The sequence below is a fragment of the Erpetoichthys calabaricus genome, chromosome 10, assembly GCF_900747795.2.
Source record: "Erpetoichthys calabaricus chromosome 10, fErpCal1.3, whole genome shotgun sequence".
NCBI classification, from domain to species: Eukaryota; Metazoa; Chordata; class Cladistia; order Polypteriformes; family Polypteridae; genus Erpetoichthys; species Erpetoichthys calabaricus.
The window spans coordinates 63885902-63906682 of record NC_041403.2 but is presented as its reverse complement, the minus strand read 5'-3'; the positions used below and the strand labels follow the sequence as shown (position 1 = coordinate 63906682).

Here is a 20781-nt window from a genome sequence, read left to right as displayed (position 1 = left end):
TTCAAAACAAATTTTTTTGAAGAATAAGTGTGTCAAGTGTAGATAGGATAGACAGACATGGCAATCGCAATGTGTTTATTGCGTTATATGCGAATGCAGCTAAAAATGCACTTGTTATCTCTAACAAAAATAGTCAGAAATGCAAGCCAAATTTTTAAAAGAGTTGTAGGAAAAATAAGTTTAGGTCCTAAAGCCTAGTGGCTTAGACCTTCAACTATTAATTACAAAGTTTCCAATTCATTCACAATCAGTAACTCATTTTATGACAGCGTAGTTGTTCAATAAGTAAATAATTTTAGTAAAGCAAATCTTAAGATTAGTAAAATGAGAATGGTATGAAGATGAAAAGACTGGTATGTTTTAAAAGATGTTTTCATACTCTGCAGGCTAGCAATACAAAAAGTTTTCTGATTTGTATTAAAAGGTCAAATGCCTTAGTTAGCAAAGTTAGCTCTATCAAAGTTACTAAAATTAGGAGGCAAGTTGTTCTGAGCCGATAGTTGATGATATCTTCAATCACCAGTTGGCTGGATAATGTAAATAAAAATCATCAGTTGGCTCCAAACATTTCAAGACATTTCTTCAAAGTGCTGTACTGCAGCTGTCACTTTTTTGTGTTTTTTAAATGTATTTATTTATTTTTTTAAATCTTGTACACCTCACAATGATGATCTCAGGCTCTCATATTCATGGCAGGTGGTGTTCAAGATTCCTGTGCTTAGTTAGTTTAGCAGAAGTGTCCTGTACCTGAAGGAAGGCAGCCTGATCAGTGCATCACATAAAACAAAGTTTGAATGGGAAGAATGCAGGTATATTTGTAGCACTGCGCTGCTGTGGTGCTTGCAGACTCCGAGCTTCGAAAATGCCCATATATCCATATTTTAACCTGCTTAGACCAGATGTAGAATCCCTGAAAATGCAGCACTAAAAGTACATTAAGAAAATTCCCCAAGAACTTTATTACCTTCAAAATAAAATTTTAATTCTTCACATAAATGTCAAATTAGTAAAAACCTAATATAGTTTATTAATAATTTAGTAAGCTGTTAATTTAGGGCAAAATAGTAAATGCATTTCAAGTATTTCTGAGATCTATTTCTCAGCAGATAGTCATTTAATTTTGAAATTAAATAATATACAAATGTTATTGTTATTTTTTAAGTTGACTGCAGTTTCAATTTCAATAGTGCCTTTGTTTTTGTTTCATTCGCTATATAGACAGATAATACCACTAATAAAAGCACACTTGAAGTATCTAGTTACCGCATCTGCTAATCTTAAGGGGATTCTTTTCCCATTGCTTTGATAAACTGGTATCATACCCTCCCCTTGACTAGAAATAACCGTCAGCAATACTTTCTATATTTGGGAACATAACCTTCAGTATTTTTGGTTTTAAGTGGGAACAGTCCATAAAGGACACCTGTGTGATTGTAACTCTAGCTTTCATTTGCTGTAAGTGAAGCACTGCATATTGCATGGTAATCAGCTTAAATAAAATAAAATACTGTTCTAGTGCTTGTTTAATTGATCAGAGTATATACTGTATACTAAAAGTAAATTGCAATTGTAATATCATAAAATCTAAAGTTTTATGAATGAGAATTTTCTTTCCAAATTGGTATATTTGAGTAAGTTTTATATTTTTCTTATTTGTTTCCTTTTCAACAAAGTAGTAACTTAATTTCTTTTCTGCTAGATACTGTAAGTATTTAAAGCCTTTGAATAATTATTATATTGGAAGATAACCTTTAAGTAACACATAATGAACTGTTGAAAAGTGAAAAATAATACAAATTCTTCTAATGATGCTCCCAGATATTGCAGACTTTTTTCACACCCTCTTTCTTGTGTGCCTGTTTAATATAGTAATCCATGTGTTTTTTTTTTTGTTTTTTTTTCAGGTAATGGAAAGTGAAGAATTTATGTTGCTGCCAGCAAACCAGTTGATTGACATAATATCTAGTGATGAGTTGAATGTTCGAAGTGAGGAACAGGTTTTTAATGCAGTGATGGCTTGGGTGAAATACAGCATTCAAGAAAGGAGGCCACAGCTACCCCAGGTTAGAGACATTTTTTAACTCTAATGAGAAACTTAGATGTATGAGGTTTGTAGGTTGTTTCATTTAAAATGAAGAGCTTGTGTAGATTCTGGTTTAAATGGACTTGTATTGTATAAATCCACCTGCTCTTCGTGTAATGTGTGCATTCCTCTTCAGGATCACAAGGGAGGAATCGACTCCTAGTACATTTCAGGGAACACACAAACAATCTCACAAGCATTATTTTAAATCACCAGTTAGACGGCACACATGGGATTTTGAAGGAAATGTGGATTAACCAGGGAAAAACACTTCAAACAGAGACATAAATGGACACAGAGAGAACATGGAAACAGTTTTTGGGCTGGGTTTTGAATAAAGAATTCTGGAGCTGTTGGGAAACAACACAAGTGATCTTGCTGTCTCAATATAAACTTTAAAAATAATGTTGGCCTAGTAAAAGATTTTCAGTACCTACTTTTATTTTTACCTAATTCACTATATTTTGTTTTTTAATTATGGGCATTTAAGAGATGCAGTTAATTTCAGAATTAGATTGCAAATGGAAATATGAAATATGAAAACTCAGCATGAATGGAGAATATTTTCACATTTTATAGGTCAAATTCTTAATTTTCCAAAAGCAGTTAACATTTGGAAATATACTTTAAACAATATGAATAAGAATGTAATTTTTATTTGTAAATCTAATTTACTTTGAGGTTTACATTTTTTAATTTTCAGTAAAAATGTAAAGAAATTCGATTTCATAAATTAATATACACTATAGAGCCAAATCTTTGAGCTAATTTTAATTTTAAAATTAATTAACCCTTTTTTAAATTTGTTGACTGTATTCTTAACAGGTATTGCAACATGTTCGATTACCACTTCTTAGTCCTAAATTTTTAGTTGGAACAGTTGGATCAGATCCCCTTATTAAAAGTGATGAAGAATGCAGGTAAAGTTTTTATCTTTAAACATATTACTTGTGAAAAGTTTCAGTAATTTAAAGGATAGGTTTAGTATTTTTGAAATCAGTGATTTTTGTCACAATTGTGGCAAGATAATTTGATGCCAAAGTTTTAATTATAAATTACAAAGAAAAAGTGTTTTATTTGGAGGCTTACAGTTGTAAAGCAAACATAAAACAGAAGCCCTAATACATTTTATCTTTTAGAAAATATGCTTTCTGCATTTCTGATTTACTACTACAAAACAAAAATGTAAGACATTTTATTGCAAATGTTTGGTACTGTCTTTTATGTCATGAGTAAACAGTGGCTAGTATTAAAGGAACCAAAGTTCAAACTGGAAGGCTGAAGTAGAACAGGACAAAGAAAAGCATTTGTCTCTACTGTATTTTGAGGGAAGAAAACAACTGAGGATGCTATGTTTCAGTGAGTAAAAGTAATTAGTAACTTCTAGCTTCCTGCTGGTATACATTTATTCAAATCTATTTAATAATGAGGCAGATGTCATTTTAGATTTTCATGCCAATATGGTTTCGTGATTTGTAGCAATTTTAAATGAACTTGGAACAAATCACTTTTAAATCATTGTAATAACATTACTGAATACCGCTAGATGTATTGAGTTGCAGCAATTTGTGAGACAACAAAATTAACATGTCCCTATCTAAAATGCCCTTGCACCACACCATCGCCCCCACCACCCAGTGTAGACAATTCCACAGTACATGGGTAGAACAGCTAATTATTCGTAATCCACAAACATGTCAGTATCTGACCACCCAAGGCAATGGTATTGAACACTGTTGTTGTTTTGGAATGGCACTGTGTGCACCACCAAATACCAGATACCCATAGTTTTGACATAGCTTCAAGCTGTACATTTTTCTCCTGTCTCACAAATTATCCCTTGTTCCACATCGTATTTTATATCTTGCAGATTCTTATCTGTGTATTCTGAATCATACAGATTAGGTCCAGCAGTAAGACTTAATGTAGCCTCATATTCATATACAGTACTGACACATGGATGGTATAAAATCAGATCCTACTTGCCTAAATCTTTAAAACAATAAAATCTTATTAGAAAGCAATTATAGTGTAAGTGCTGAAATGTCTCCTAAAGTATGATTGGACTTTAATTTATCAGAAAACACAAATTGGTCCCACTTGCTGCCTACTCTTGCATCCTTACCATTGACTTTGAACAAAGAATGTACAGTATGTTTTGCACTATGGAGGTAGTAACAGAAGAGTAGTATAGTCATGTTCTGTCCAAGTCCACACTCTGAGGCTGTTTTATGACTATTGAGAAGAGAGTTGTAGTAATCAGATGTTATTAAAGGTGAATGGGATTTGCCTTGATTTCAACCTTTAGTTTAAGTTTAAATAAGGGGGTGTAGACTCTTTATATATTGTACATTGTATATATATAATTATATACAGTGCATCCGGAAAGTATTCACAGCGTATCACTTTTTCCACCTTTTGTTATGTTACAGCCTTTTTCCAAAATGGATTAAATTCATTTTTTTCCTCAGAATTCTAAACACAACACCCCATAATGACAACGTGAAAAAAGTTTACTTAAGGTTTTTGCAAATTTATTAAAAATAAAAAAACTGAGATATCACATGTACATAAGTATTCACAGCCTTTGTTCAATACTTTGTCGATGCACCTTTGGCAGCAATTACAGCCTCAGGTCTTTTTGAATATGATGCCACAAGCTTGGCACACCTATCCTTGGCCAGTTTCACCCATTCCTCTTTGCAGCACCTCTCAAGCTCCATCAGGCTGGATGGGAAGCATCTCTGCACAGACGTTTTAAGATCTCTCCAGAGATGTTCATTCGGATTCAAGTCTGGGCTCTGGCTGGGCCACTCAGGGACATTCACAGAGTTGTCCTGAAGCCATTCCTTTGATATCTTGGCTGTGTGCTTAGGGTCGTTGTCCTGCTGAAAGATGAACCGTCGCCCCAGTCTGAGGTCAAGAGCACTCTGGAGCAGGTTTTCATCCAGGATGTCTCTGTACATTGTTGCAGTCATCTTTCCCTTTATCCTGACTAGACTCCCAGTCCCTGCCGCTGAAAAACATCCCCACAGCATGATGCTGCCACCACCATGCTTCACTGTAGGGATGGTATTGGGCTGGTGATGAGCGGTGCCTGGTTTCCTCCAAACGTGACACCTGGCATTCACACCAAAGAGTTCAATCTTTGTCTCATCAGACCAGAGAATTTTCTTTCTTTCTAATGGTCTGAGAGTCCTTCAGGTGCCTTTTGGCAAACTCCAGACGGACTGCCATGTGCCTTTTACTAAGGAGTGGCTTCCATCTGGCCACTCTACCATACAGGCCTGATTGGTGGATTGCTGCAGAGATGGTTGTCCTTCTGGAAGGTTCTCCTCTCTCCACAGAGGACCTCTGGAGCTCTGACAGAGTGACCATCAGGTTCTTGGTCACCTCCCTGACTAAGGCCCTTCTCCCCCGATTGCTCAGTTTAGATGGCCGGCCAGCTCTAGAAAGAGTCCTGGTGGTTTCGAACTTCTTCCACTTACGGATGATGGAGGCCACTGTGCTCATTGGGACCTTCAAAGCAGCAGAGATTTTTCTGTAACCTTCCCCAGATTTGTGCCTCGAGACAATCCTGTCTCGGAGGTCTACAGACAATTCCTTTGACTTCATGCTTGGTTTGTGCTCTGACATGATCTATCAACTGTGGGACCTTATATAGACAGGTGTGTGCCTTTCCAAATCATGTCCAATCAACTGAATTTACCACAGGTGGACTCCAATTAAGCTGCAGAAACATCTCAAGGATGATCAGGAGACACAGGATGCACCTGAGCTCAATTTCAAGCTTCATGGCAAATGCTGTGAATACTTATGTACATGTGCTTTCTCAGTTTTTTTATTTTTAATAAATTTGCAAAAACCTCAAGTAACCTTTTTTCACGTTGTCATTATAGGGTGTTGTGTGTAGAATTCTGAGGAAAGAAATTAATTTAATTCATTTTGGAATAAGGCTGTAACATAACAAAATGTGGAAAAAGAGATGTGTTGTGAATACTTTCCGGATGCACTGTATATGTATTATATACAGTAATCCCTCGCTATATCGCGCTTCGCCTTTCGCGGCTTCACTCCATCGCGGATTTTATATGTAAGCATATTTAAATATATATCGCGGATTTTTCGCTGCTTCGCGGGTTTCTGAGGACAATGGGTCTTTTAATTTCTGGTACATGCTTCCTCAGTTGGTTTGCCCAGTTGATTTCATACAAGGGACGCTAATGGCAGATGGCTGAGAAGCTACCCAGCTTACTTTTCTCTGTCTCTTGTGCTGACTTTCTCTGATCCTGACGTAGGGGGATTGAGCAGGGGGGCTGTTCACACACCTAGACGATACGGACGCTAGTCTAAAAATGCTGAAAGATTATCTTCACGTTGCTATCTTGTGCAGCTGCTTCCTGAAACGACATGCTGAACGGTGCTTCGAGTACTTAAAAGCTCAAAGGGCACGTATTGATTTTTTTATCTGTCTCTCTCTCTCTCTCTCTCTCTGCTCCTGACGGAGGGGGTGTGAGCTGCCACCTTCAACAGCTTTGTACCGGCGGTGCTTCGCATACTTAAAAGTCAAACAGCACTCCTTTGAAGAGGAAGATATGTTTGCATTCTTTTAATTGTGAGACTGAACTGTCATCTCTGTCTTGTCATGGAGCACAGTTTAAACTTTTGAAAAAGAGACAAATGTATGTTTGCAGTGTTTGAATCAACGTTCCTGTCTGTCTACAACCTCCTGTGTTTCTGCGCAAATCTGTGACCCAAGCATGACAATATAAAAATAACCATATAAACATATGGTTTCTACTTCGCGGATTTTCTTATTTCGCGGGTGGCTCTGGAACGCAACCCCCGCAATGGAGGAGGGATTACTGTATGTATATATATATATATATATATATATATATATATATATCTATCTATCTATCTATATATCTATATATTTAATATGTTGATGAAAGTATGTGTTAAAGGTAAATACTTGCCATTGACTAGCTGTCTTACTGATGGAAAACAGTGGATGACTGATAATTATTTCTTTCAGAGGTTGTAACTCCTTGAATAGTAAGGCTATTTGATGTGAACAGTCTATTTAGTCCATAGCAAAGTTTCACAGTCACAATTTGAAGATCCCGAGAGTATTACTACCTGCCTACATATAGCTATGATTATCTTTGTAAGAAGAACTTTGGTTTGTATGAAATATACCATTTACCCAATACCATCCCTCTCTCAATGTTTTTATTGACAAACTCATGGCATCCACTAAATCAGTTTTTTTATAATTTTCATCAGTTTTGTCATGTCACCTCTTACTCTTTCTTTGCTTGAACTCAAAATATTCTACTTAAATCTCTACTCTGCATGCAGTCCTAAGAAAAGTCTTGGAGCTCTTTATTTCACTTTATTTGGCACCACTACACACACACACACACACACACACACACACACACACACACACACACACAACCTACAGATGTTCTGCAGCATTTAATGCAAATTAAGCCTTGTAAGTTGAAACAAACAATTTTCTCAGGTGTCTCAACTTTTGTTGATTACTTAAACACCCTCTGTCTGTCTTAAAAGCAGAGCTGGAACAGACTGTGTTATTACACCTTCTGAACTACTACCTGGACAACATTACACTATAGAAAATTAGAATAGAATAGAATAGAAAGTATAGAAAGAAAACAACAATCAGCAAATGAGATGGAGCATTATTACCCTTAGAGGACTAGGCCTTTTGTACAGTATTGAGAAACTGCAAAAAAAAAAAAGTGTCTGTGATTATGGTGTCCTACACAATCCATAGGCAATTGGAAAATGGAAGAAACTAATAGGAAGAGATCTGGCAGGCCAAAAGTCACAACCCAATCAGAAGACAAGTTTCTGAGGGTCACCTGCTTGCGTGATATGTACCGTTGAAAAAAAGCCAGTCTCAGTTTCTTTTGTGAAGAGGAGACTTTGTGCTGTAGGTTTGACAGGGCGAGTGGCAGTAACAAAACCATTCCTTAAAGGACAAAATAAGAAATTGAGGCTTGCCTGGTCCTTGAAATGCCAGCTGTAGACTACTACAGACTGGACAAAGTCTCCTCTTCACAGCAGAAACTGAGACTTGCCTTTCCCCAGCTGATGCAAGTAAACTGTAAGCAAGTATGGAACAGAAATTAGTATTAGTTTGCAATCTTTTGCATAATTAAAGTGCCAATATTTTTCTCTATCCTGACAAAAGATTAAGAATTTAACACACACTCTTTCAAACACAATACTCATTTTACACTACATGCAGCAGGAGTATTCTTCTGGAACTTATTTTGAAGAGCTAATAGGGTCTTTTATAAAGCAGTCCAAAATCCTATTTCTCTGTTGTGCAAGAGTAACCTGATCCCAAATGAGCCCATCACAACTCAAAGTAGTTTCTACGGGAACAGGTGACCATTAGGGTTTAATATGCTATTGTCCCAGGCCTAGGGACATTTGAGAGGATTCTGAGTTAGTCCCTAACCCTGTCAAGTCTCCCGTACAGCTAATGACCTGTTGTCTAAATTAAGAAATTATTTTGAAGGGACAGCAAATAGTACTTTCCTGAAATGTCAGTTGGAAGACAGGAGGAGAAAAGATAACAGGACTCAGAAAGGATACTTTTAAAGATTACATTAATTCCTGGAGAAATTCCTGGAGAAAATAAAGAATATGGTGCTTAAACTTAATGGTTGTTTTTTTTTTCCCTCGGTGGAGCTGTTTTGCATTCATAGAGTGCTCACTATTAATTTAAAATAGTTTTCAGTGTTGATAGTGGTGATATTTATGCAATGCTTTAATGTAGACCCTGTGATAATTTATTTCTTATAACAAGATTTTTTTACATATTTATATAGATGTTATTATTTATCTAGAAATGTAGACTACTAAAATGTTTACTGTCCTCATTTTTAAACAGATTATCAGTTAACTTGTTTTGTACAGTTGTTTTTTTAAGAAGCTTGGAGGGCAGGCTTCAAGCAGGTGTTGTTATTAATCTTTTGTGCACTCAAAAACTGTTGTTTAAGGATGGTCACCTTATGTTATGTTCATACTTGTTTTGTTAGACTTCATGCTAATATTGAAAATTAGTCTGAATGATTGGTAAATTAAAATTAGTTTTTAATTATAGCTGTATTGGTCTTGCAGAAAACAGGGGTTTACACTGTATTTCATGTATTAATTTATTAACAGTGCCTTCATTTTTTTTTAAACAGAGACCTTGTGGATGAAGCCAAAAACTACCTGTTGTTACCTCAAGAACGTCCACTAATGCAAGGACCTAGAACTCGTCCACGAAAACCAATTCGATGTGGAGAGGTTCTTTTTGCTGGTGAGAGTTTAGTCTCTTGCAAACTTAATACATGGGAAACCAATAAATTGATTGTTTATTTATGTTAGACATCTTTTCTTTCCATACTTCTTGTGGTAACATATTTAGAGGCTGTACAGTTTAAAAAACAGTAGTTAGAAGCCAGTAACATTTTTAGAGATCTCTGGTGCATTTTCCAGCAATTAAATGCATTTTGAAGACTGCATGTTTATAGACTTTTTTGGAATTATCCATCCATCCATCCATCCATTATTCAACCCACTATATCCTAACTACAGGGTCACGGGGGACTGCTGGAGCCAATCCCAGCCAACACAGGGCACAAGGCAGGAAACAAACCCCGGGCAGGGCGCCAGCCCACCGCAGGGTGCACACACTAGGGACAATTTAGGACCGCCAATCCACCTAACCTGTATGTCTTTGGACTGTGGGAGGAAACCAGAGCACCAGGAGGAAACCCACGTAGACATGGGAAGAACATGCAAACTCCACGCAGGGAGGACCCGGGAAGTGAACCCAGGTCTCCTTACTGCGACGCAGCAGCGCTACCACTGTGCCACCGTGCCGCCCTTTTTGGAATTATATTTTATGCAAAAAAAGAAGTTATAACTTTCTCAGAGAAGGGAGAAATTGCACATAGGGTAGTTTTTTTCTTCATGCAGCTTAACAATCGAAAATAAATTGAATGAGTTGATAACATTGCACACAGACAAAACTTTACATATGCCTTACTATTTAATGGTGGAACACTAGTAAGTTTTGCTAAATCACAGGCTGAAAACACTATCTTTGAATAATGGTTGTCCTCAGTCTAGGAGGAGATTGTATGGTGTGTCTCTCTCTATGTCTACATGTTTTTTTCTTGGTGTGCCCCAGTTTTATTTGCATGCTGTGAAGACCTATATGTTAGGCTAATGGGTGACACTAAATTGACATGTGAGAGTGTACCCTGTAATGGACTGGGATTTTGCTCCTGATGCTGCTAAAATATGCTGTGCTTGCCTGCCCTTATGACCCACTTTTAAAGTAAATACATGCATTATTTATCCATCTAGCCTCAGACCTGTTTTCTGTTAATCCTGTCAAATGCATGTGATTCGTTTTGGAGGGTGGCATATATATTCAAGAAAGGTTTATTTCTAAAAATGTTTTTTTACTCTGTGTAGCAAACCAAATAAAATATAATATTGTCAGTAGTTTACTGGGTTTGAAAAATAAGTTAAAACTTGTATTACTTTCTCAGCATTAAAAATACCTTATTTATTTTATACTACTTTCAGTTGGTGGTTGGTGCAGTGGAGATGCAATATCTAGTGTTGAACGTTATGACCCCCAAACAAATGAGTGGAGAATGGTGGCTTCTATGAGTAAGAGGCGCTGTGGAGTAGGAGTCAGCGTTCTAGATGACCTTTTGTATGCAGTAGGAGGTCATGATGGCTCCTCATACCTCAACAGTGTAGAACGGTGATTTTTCCTTTTTATATGTAATCTGTTTTATATTGCAGATGATTTAGGCTGACACTATCACAGTGAAATTTACTTTCATTTTTGTTTTAAGATATGACCCCAAGACAAATCAGTGGAGTAGTGATGTTGCTCCTACTAGCACCTGCAGGACCAGTGTTGGAGTAGCGGTCCTTGGAGGATATCTGTATGCAGTGGGTGGACAGGATGGGGTATCCTGTCTTAACATTGTAGAAAGGTGAGATTATATAAACAATGGGTCTGAAATGTTTACATTGCTTTTGTGTTTACTTGCATGTGTTATTAACTTCATTTAATATAATATATTTGTCTTACTATGTCAAGATATGACCCAAAGGAGAATAAATGGACACGTGTTGCTTCCATGAGTACCAGACGTTTAGGAGTAGCAGTTGCAGTACTGGGTGGATTCCTGTATGCAGTAGGAGGTTCTGATGGGACTTCACCTCTCAACACAGGTATGATTTCAGGATACATTTTTGTAGTATAATCACATTAGAAATGTTTAATGTGTTGGTTAAAATGCAGATGTGGAAACAGCTAATGAAAAAGTTCATTAAAGGATAAGTTTGGTATTTTTCAAGTCAAAGTTACTTTTTCACAGTCATGGTATATATTAATTTCACACATTATGTATTAGTAGTTCTGACTAATGTCTTAGGGTATGCTGAGAGGAACACTATTTCCCTAAAGGAATATTTCTGAGACTGTTTATAGAGTGTTGTAAAAGAACTATGGACGTAATGGGTTAAACAACTTATCAAAACAAATGAAGACCATGCATCAGCCTCCCCAGTCTCCACCAACCAATGTACCTGAGGTGATGTTTTAAACTGCTGTACAGTAAGGTATTTCAGAACTAAAAAATACAGGTAAACATTCATTAATGCACAATACAGGTGCTGGTCATAAAATTAGAATATCATGACAAAGTTGATTTATTTCAGTAATTCCATTCAAAAAGTGAAACTTGTATATTAGATTCATTCATTACACGCAGACTGATGTATTTCAAATGTTTATTTCTTTTAATTTTGATGATTATAACTGACAACTAATGAAAGTCCCAAATTCAGTATCTCGGAAAATTAGAATATTGTGAAAAGGTTCAATATTGAAGACACCTGGTGCCACACTCTAATCAGCTAATTAACTCAAAACACCTGCAAAAGCCTTTAAATGGCCTCTAAGTCTAGTTCTGTAGGCTACTCAATCATGGGGAAGACTGCTGACTTGACAGTTGTCCAAAAGATGACCATTGACACCTTGCACAAGGAGGGCAAGACACAAAAGGTCATTGCTAAAGATGCTGGCTGTTCACAGAGCTCTGTGTCCAAGCACATTAATAGAGAGGCGAACGGAAGGACAAGATGTGGTAGAAAAAAGTGTACAAGCAATAGGGATAACCGCACCCTGGAGAGGATTGTGAAACAAAACCCATTCAAAACTGTGGGGGAGATTCACAAAGAGTGGACTGCAGCTGGAGTCAGTGCTTCAAGAACCACCATGCACAGACGTATGCAAGACATGGGTTTCAGCTGTTGCATTCCTTGTGTCAAGCCACTCTTGAACAAGAGACAGCGTCAGAAGCGTCTCGCCTTTGGACTGCTGCTGAGTGGTCCAAAGTTATGTTCTCTGATGAAAGTAAATTTTGCATTTCCTTTGGAAATGAAGGTCCCAGAGTCTGGAGGAAGAGAGGAGAGGCACAGAATCCACGTTGCGTGAGGTCCAGTGTAAAGTTTCCACAGTCAGTGATGGTTTGGGGTGCCATGTCATCTGCTGGTGTTGGTCCATTGTGTTTTCTGAGGTCCAAGATCAACGCAGCCGTCTACCAGGAAGTTTTAGAGCACTTCATGCTTCCTGCTGCTGACGAACTTTATGGAGATGCAGATTTCATTTTCCAACTGGACCTGGCACCTGCACACAGTGCCAAAGCTACCAGTAGCTGGTTTAAGGACCATGGTATCCCTGTTCTTGATTGGCCAGCAAACTCGCCTGACCTTAACCCCATAGAAAATCTATGGGGTATTGTGAAGAGGAAGATGCAATACGCCAGACCCAACAATTCAGAAGAGCTGAAGGCCACTATCAGAGCAACATGGGCTCTCACAACACCTGAGCAGTGCCACAGACTGATCGACTCCATGCTACACCGCATTGCTGCAGTAATCCAGGCCAAAGGAGCCCCAACTAAATATTGAGTGCTGTACATGCTCATACTTTTCATGTTCATACCTTTCAGTTGGCCAACATTTCTAAAAATCCTTTTTTTGCATTGGTCTTAATTGATATTCTAATTTTCCGAGATACTGAATTTGGGACTTTCATTAGTTGTCAGTTATCATCATCAACATTAAAAGAAATAAACATTTGAAATACATCAGTCTGTGTGTAATGAATGAATCTAATATACAAGTTTCACTTTTTGAATGGAATTACTGAAATAAATCAACTTTGTCATGATATTCTAATTTTATGACCAGCACCTGTATATCCAACACCATGTGTTTAGCCACATAAGTAACAGGAATTTAGTAGTCTGTTAACAAATGCTTGCACAACATTTTCACAGATATTTTCAAATAGTCTTTAGTTCTGTGCATCTATATGGTCCAGCAGACCATGAGATCTAGTCCAAAATGTTTTTCTAATGTGACAGAATTCAGGACTCCAAAGTTATCAACAATTCTTAATAAATTTGACCTTTTCATCAATAGAACTATTGTAGTCTCCTAAGTCTGGTGAACCTTAGGGGCTTCTGCTTTAAGAAGTGTAAATAGCCAGTGAAACACACACCATTTTGACAGTGGGAGAATGTCTTTTTTAATATATAGAATACCCGATTAAATACAGTTGGGTGCTAGAAGTGTGCTGTGCATGAGACAGAGGAGCCCAGGTGACATACAGAAAATGTTATTTGTTTGGCTTACCCATTTAGCTTAATGTTTACCATGGGTTAATAAATAAAAACAAATATTAAAGTTAACACATGCCATATCCAGTGCTGTAATATTAATGACCAGTAAATATGAGGAAAGGTTGTGTTTTATAAATATTGTAAAATTTTATGATGCAGTAGCATACATTTTTGATCATAGCGCTAAATGTAGAATTCATCTTTATTTTTTTTTTAAAGATTTTGATGCGGTCCCATGAGAGTTTGTTGAGATTAAAACCAGTGAGAAATTATGTACAGAACTTCCTTTAGCTCAGAAAATACCATATTTCTGTCATATTTCATAAATGCTGGTTTAAGAAAGTTACTACATTACGTGATGTTAAATGTGGAGGCTCTTGGGATCAATGAAGTGTAAAAAATAACTAACAGCTGGGTAAGTTTGCGAATGATGCTAAACAAAAAAAACCTTTTTTTTTGGTTTGAAACCCTAGATTGCTGGCACAGACGTTCAGCTGTAGGGACTCCTTATAGTTACAGGGTTTTTTTTCCTACCAGTTTCACAATAATTGACTTATTGTACCTCTAATTGATCTCATTGTTTAGTTAGCCTTTTTCCCTTTTATTCTGCATTTGGAAATGTGCAGTAGTCTGAGATTTACATTTATAACGGGTTTAAAAAGATCTGTATTTTGCCATACCATCCAAAACTTAATTGTCTTTTGTCATTTACCTATTAATACATTGTGAAGTTCCCACCTTTAATTGTATAATAATGACCATTAATGATGAGTGGAATCTACACAAGGGCAAACCAGCTGAAGACTAAAAAGATGTTGCTGCTTCAGTGTCACACATACCGGCACATTTATTACTAAATAATGACTTAAAATTGCCAGACCACCTGGAAAAGCTAGGGGAAATTTGAGTAATGATAATGAAATAAAAAAAAAAAAAAATCCAAAAAAGAAAATACTAAATTAACTCCATCTAATATGCATACATTCTAGCTACCTTCCAATAATTTACCAACCCCAAAATCGATAAATTGGAAAATAATGGTTTGCTTTATGAAGGCAGATGTACAGTTAAAAGCATAAGTTGGTTGGGAGAGAAACACCTGTGACTAGGGTAGGCCCCAGGGTCTTTATTTATAATTATTAAAAGCACACCTGGATATAATTTGAAAACCGACAGATAGATAGCAATTGAAGTTTGATGTGAATGAATGGGTTGTTTTTCATATAGTTAGTGTATGTAGAATTACATTTAATACTTTACTAAGATATAAAGTATGATCTATGAGAAAGCCTGGGATGTTCGTTTGGGCTCATCACAGTTCATTACTATACACAATATAGACATCTTAAAAAGGCTAATGCGATGTTGGGTTATACATCAGAACACACACTAATCTGAAATATTGTGTGAAGTTTTAGTGCAAAAAGTACATAATAAAAATAGAGGAAGTCTGAAAAACAACAAATTGGCTGTTTTGAGGATTGTGGTGGAAAAAACTAAGAAGGCAGATTAATGCATTTGATTTTTCTTTTTCTGTGTAAGCTAAGAGGTGACGTGACCTGGTAACTACTGATATGAAACTTGTATGTTCTCCTAGTATCTTCATGGGTTTTTCATCCATATCTCACAGACAGACACTAATGGTCAAAAGTTTGTTGTCACCCAGAAATGTTGAAGTTTTTGATAGAAATTGAATGTTTTTTATATATATATATATATATATATATATATATATATATATATATATATAAAGATACCATTAAATAAATTGCAAAATATAGCCAAGGCATTACCAGTGTTTCTAATGGCTATTACTGCTGAAAATACTGATTTTTAATTTATTATTCACATATGGCTGCAAATTTCCTTTTTCAACAGCAGTCCCTTCTGTGTTCTAATGGTAAACTCCCTTAGCTTATACTTAATTTAGTCACGTTTACATGCTGATTGGTTATTTGAGAAACCTTTCTAATTGCATTAGCACCTCTAAAACCTGTTTTCCTCTTCAGTTGGGCTGCAGGATACTGACATTTCTAAAATTAGTTTTAACTTCAAAATAGAAATTCAATGATATCCTGATTTAAAAAACAAACAAAAAAAAAGAAGAAAAACATCAGTTTCTATCAAAAGCATAAAAACTTCTGGGTGACCCCAAACCTTTAACTGGTAGCATATATTGGGTTAAGTGATGCCTTTATTGGCCCAGTAAGAGTTTAGTGTGCCTTGTGATTATTGGGCACCCTGTCCAGAGTTCAAAGGATAGATTATACTTCTGGCTGTAGCTATCTGCAGAGGCTGTGCCGTCAGGAGCTGTTTATACTTCTGTGTCACACCGCAGGCACATTGCCTAAACGCTAGTTGGCAGTGTTTGTATCACACAAGAAAAGTGAATAATCCATTAAAATACAGGAAGTTCTTACACTCCAGCATCACCACTCCTCTTGCTACACATTTTCTTCCTTAAGTGAACATACTTGTCCCTCATGTTTTTCCACTTTTTCATACATTCGGCAACATTCAAACCGGAAGACAAATAGAAACATGTTTCAGGAAATACTTAGTTACTAAACTGATGAGCTTGAGTCATAGGGGTCTGCCTAAGGTTTGTGGCTAGGTGTGACGGGTAGTCACGTTTTTTGAGAAGGCGCATGTCATGCTACGACATAGGCTACATGGGCATTGGCATACTTATGGTGTAGGCTCGATGCAGAAATATAAATCAGCCTTTAGTGCCCTTTTTGTACTCGCTTTTGCTTTGATGTGCAGCAGCTCCCAATATCCATAAGCTGGAAAAAGCAGTTTGCAAAATGAATGGACGATACAAGTGTTTAAAGTATGAAAGTAGAGTGGCTGCCAGCTATTACCGAATGAGTTCTTCTTTCTAAACCATGAGACACAGGTGGAAGCTGGTTAAGGATAGATTTTACACAAAAGTGAATTTTGGGCTCCATTCACACTGTAGCTCAATTCCAATTTTTTTCATGCTTATGTGACACGATTATTTTTGGATTTGTATGAACAGCAAAAAAACACATGGAATCTGAGCTTTTCAGATCGGGTTTAGACCAATTTTGAATGCAATACTAAATCTGATAGACATGTGTAACTTGAATGTGACCTTTATTTGAATGCTTGGATCCGAATTGACTGGAAATTCACTGTTTATGCTGCCTTTGTCGTATTTCTATCTTGATTTCAAGATGAGTTGCACTACAGTACCAATGCAGCAAATGAATAGAAGGAAAAAGCAGCATGGCGACACACACCTGTCCTAGACCCTAGTTCGTTTTCCAGCAATGTTAAGAAGTATTTCTTCACACAGATCTTTTGTACAACCTACCAAGATAGTGGGTTCATTGTAGAATGCTGAAGACTTTCAAAACATAGACTAGCCGCAGTTTGGAGTCTTCACATTCTCTTGGAGACCCCTGAGAAAAGTAACAATTTTGTGTGCATGAGTGGATGTACATAAAGTCTTTAAGAGAACATTTTTAAACCTGTGCCACAAGAAGAATGCGTGATAACACAGAATTAACACCATGAATGCCATTGTTCAGACCCAGTGACAAATGTACATTTTTCTAAGTTATTATTGTTTGTAAAAGTTTTGTTTTCTTTGTAATACTAAGAACTGTATTCATTTTATGGCAACTAAGATTATTTTGCCACACAAAGTGCTATACATTTTTAAACCTATTAAAATGGCAGCACTTTCCATCTTACAGTGTATCAGGTGAACCAGAAAATGACCTATAATGCCATGTTATCACTCATTTTTCTTTTCTTTTCAGTTGAGCGCTATAATCCACAGGAGAACCGCTGGCATACGGTTGCTCCTATGGGAACACGACGCAAGCATCTTGGTTGTGCTGTGTATCAAGACATGATCTATTCAGTGGGAGGGCGTGATGACACCACAGAACTCAGCAGTGCAGAAAGATACAACCCTAGGTCCAATCAGTGGTCTCCTGTAGTAGCCATGACATCGAGAAGAAGTGGGGTGAGTCTGACTGGAACTTGACATACTGTACTTCTGCTTGAAAAAGTCAACAATAGTTTATTCCAACTAACTCTGCATTTTGACACATTAAAATGGTTACCTGTACCTTTGTAATATGGGGTTCTGTAGCTTGGAAATCTCCAAAAATCTGTCTCTGCTAACAAAATGAATTCACAGTTTATGAAGGGAATAGTCTTTCAAGTACAATTTTGTATTTATGAGTTGTAAAAGCAGTATGAATTGATGATGCATGCATTAATATATTTATTTTACTTGTGCTATAGGTTGGATTAGCTGTAGTAAATGGCCAGTTGATGGCAGTCGGAGGTTTTGATGGGACAACATACTTAAAGACAATTGAAGTATATGATCCTGATGCCAACACATGGAGGTACTAAATTATTGTCATCTACTGTCTGAAATAGACACACACAACCTTTCTGAATACACAAGATATTTTATACGTGTTGTCTGTGACATTTGACACTGTAATACAGTATCACAGTCCAGAAAAATGTTTAAACAACATTTATTTGTGTATATATATATATATATATATATATATATATATATATATATATACACGAGGGCAATCCCAAAAGTAAAGTCTCCAAAGCGGTGGGGACGTAGAGAAACTGTTCGTACGAACAGCGTAAAGATCGGTGGTTGGAACTTCATCACCCACCCACCCTATAGTCCGGACTTGGCACCCATTGACTACCACCTGTTCCCTAAGTTGAAAGAACATTTGTCCGGAAGGCGATTCTGCTCCGACAAAGAGGTGAAAGATGAGGTTCAACACTTCCTGAAGGACATGGCGGCGAGCTGGTGTGACATGGGCATTCTAAAACTACCACAGCGTCTACTAGTTGATTAAAAATAAAAACATTGAGAAAGCACATGTACGTAAGTATTCACAGCCTTTGCCAGGAAGCACAAAATTGAGCTCAGGTGCATCGTGTTTCCCCTGATCATCCTTGAGATGTTTCTGCAGCTTAACTGGAGTCTACCTGTGGTAAATTCAGTTGATTATCCATGATTTGGAAAGGCACACACCTGTCTCTATAAGGTCCCACAGTTGACAGTTCATGCCAGAGCACAAACCAAGCATGAAGTCAAAGGAATTGTCTGTAGACCTCCGAGACAGGATTGTCTCGAGGCACAAATCTGGAAAAGGTTACAGAAAAATTTCTGCTGCTTTGAAGGGCCCAATGAGCACAGTCGCCTCCATCATCCGTAAGTGGAAGAAGTTTGAAACCACTAGGACTCTTCCTAGAGCTGGCTGGCCATCTAAACTGAGCAATCGGGGGAGAAGGGCCTTAGTCAGGGAGGTGACCAAGAACCCGATGGCCACTCTGTCAGAGCTCCAGAGGTCCTCTGTGGAGAGAGGAGAACCTTTCAGAAGGACAACCATCTCTGCAGCAATCCACCAATCAGGCCTGTATGGTAGAGTGGCCAGACGGAATCCACTCCTTTAGTAAAAGGCACATGGCAGCCCGCCTGGAGTTTGCCAAAAGGCACCTGAAGGACTCTCAGACCGTTAGAAAATTCTCTGGTCTGATGAGACAAAGATTGAACTCTTTGATGTGAATGCCAGGCGTCACGTTTGGAGGAAACCTGGCACCATCCCTGCAGTGAAGCATGGTGGTGGCAGCATCATGCTGTGGGGATGTTTTTCAGCGGCAGGGACTGGGAGACTAGTCAGGATAAAGGGAAAGATGACTGCAGCAATGTACAGAGACATCCTAGATGAAAACCTGCTCCAGAGCGCTCTTGACCTCAGACTGGGGTGACGGTTCATCTTTCAGCAAGACAATGACCGTAAGCACACAGCCAAGATATCAAAGGAGTGGCTTCAGGACAACTCTGTGAATGTCCTTGAGTGGCCCAGCCAGAGCCCAGACTTGAATCCGAATGAACATCTCTGGAGAGATCGTAAAATGGCTGTGCACCGATGCTTCCCATCCAACCTGGTGGAGCTTGAGAGGTGCTGCAAAGAGGAATGGGCGAAACTGGCCAAGGATAGGTGTGCCAAGCTTGTGGCATCACATTCAACAAGACTTGAGGCTGTAATTGCTGCCAAAGGTGCATCGACAAAGTATTGAGCAAAGGCTGTGAATACTTATGTACATGTGATTTCTCAGTTTTTTTATCTATATATATATATATATATAAAGGAGAGTTAGGATCCGAGAGACTGTGTTTGTGGAAGGATGTAGAGTTAAGGCGGGTGTTGGAGTCACGTGATCATCTCCCCTCCCATTCACCTCATTTCATTCACGTCATTTCGCTCCGAGCTGAGCTCCGCAGCTGGCGCGGTCTTTCCGTTCTTTTCCCGTAGTGTTTAAAGTCCTTTCTCCTTTATTGTTTAGTAGACGCGCTACTTACTGAATAGTTTTTTTTTTCCTTTAGTGTTTCTACTTAGTGTTTCTTAGTGTTTAGCACAGTGTGCGAAAGGAGAGTTGGGATCCAAGAGACTGTCTTTGTGTGTTTGTGGAGGGATGGAGAGTTAAGGGGGGGGGGGGGGGGGGGGAGTCACGTGATCATCTCCCCTCCCATTCACCTCATTTCATTCACTTCATTTCGCTCCGAGCTGAGCTCCGTAGCTGATGCGGTCTTGCCGTTCTTGATTTGCTTTTCACATGGCCAACTGTACGTTGCATGCTCAAGAGTAAGCTCAGCGCACAGCTTGGTCATATTACAACCAGAGGGGCGAACTGACAACGTGGTATACAAAGAGATCCTTAACAAATAATTATTGGTACATTTTCCCTCAGTTTATTATTTAAAATTTTAAAGCAGTACTTCGCCGCTGCGAAGCGCAGGTATTTTGCTAGTTTTTAATAAATTTGCAAAAACCTCAAGTAAACATTTTTCATGTTGTCATTATGGGGTGTTGTGTATAGAATTCTGAGGAAAAAAATGAATTTAATCCATTTTGGAATAAG

The 20781-nt window shown here is 37.7% G+C and overlaps 1 protein-coding gene across 1 annotated transcript in view; it reads left to right on the top strand.

Moving 5' to 3' along the window:
* klhl20 (kelch-like family member 20) overlaps positions 1 to 20781 on the top strand; it is a 43636-nt gene that overhangs the window by 18599 nt on the left and 4256 nt on the right. Inside the window, exons 5-12 of the mRNA XM_028811323.2 lie at positions 1905 to 2063; positions 2909 to 3003; positions 9316 to 9431; positions 10712 to 10895; positions 10990 to 11133; positions 11241 to 11374; positions 17625 to 17833; positions 18118 to 18224. Coding sequence (XP_028667156.1) covers positions 1905 to 2063; positions 2909 to 3003; positions 9316 to 9431; positions 10712 to 10895; positions 10990 to 11133; positions 11241 to 11374; positions 17625 to 17833; positions 18118 to 18224 — 1148 coding nt within the window. The remainder of the gene's footprint in view (positions 1 to 1904; positions 2064 to 2908; positions 3004 to 9315; positions 9432 to 10711; positions 10896 to 10989; positions 11134 to 11240; positions 11375 to 17624; positions 17834 to 18117; positions 18225 to 20781) is intronic.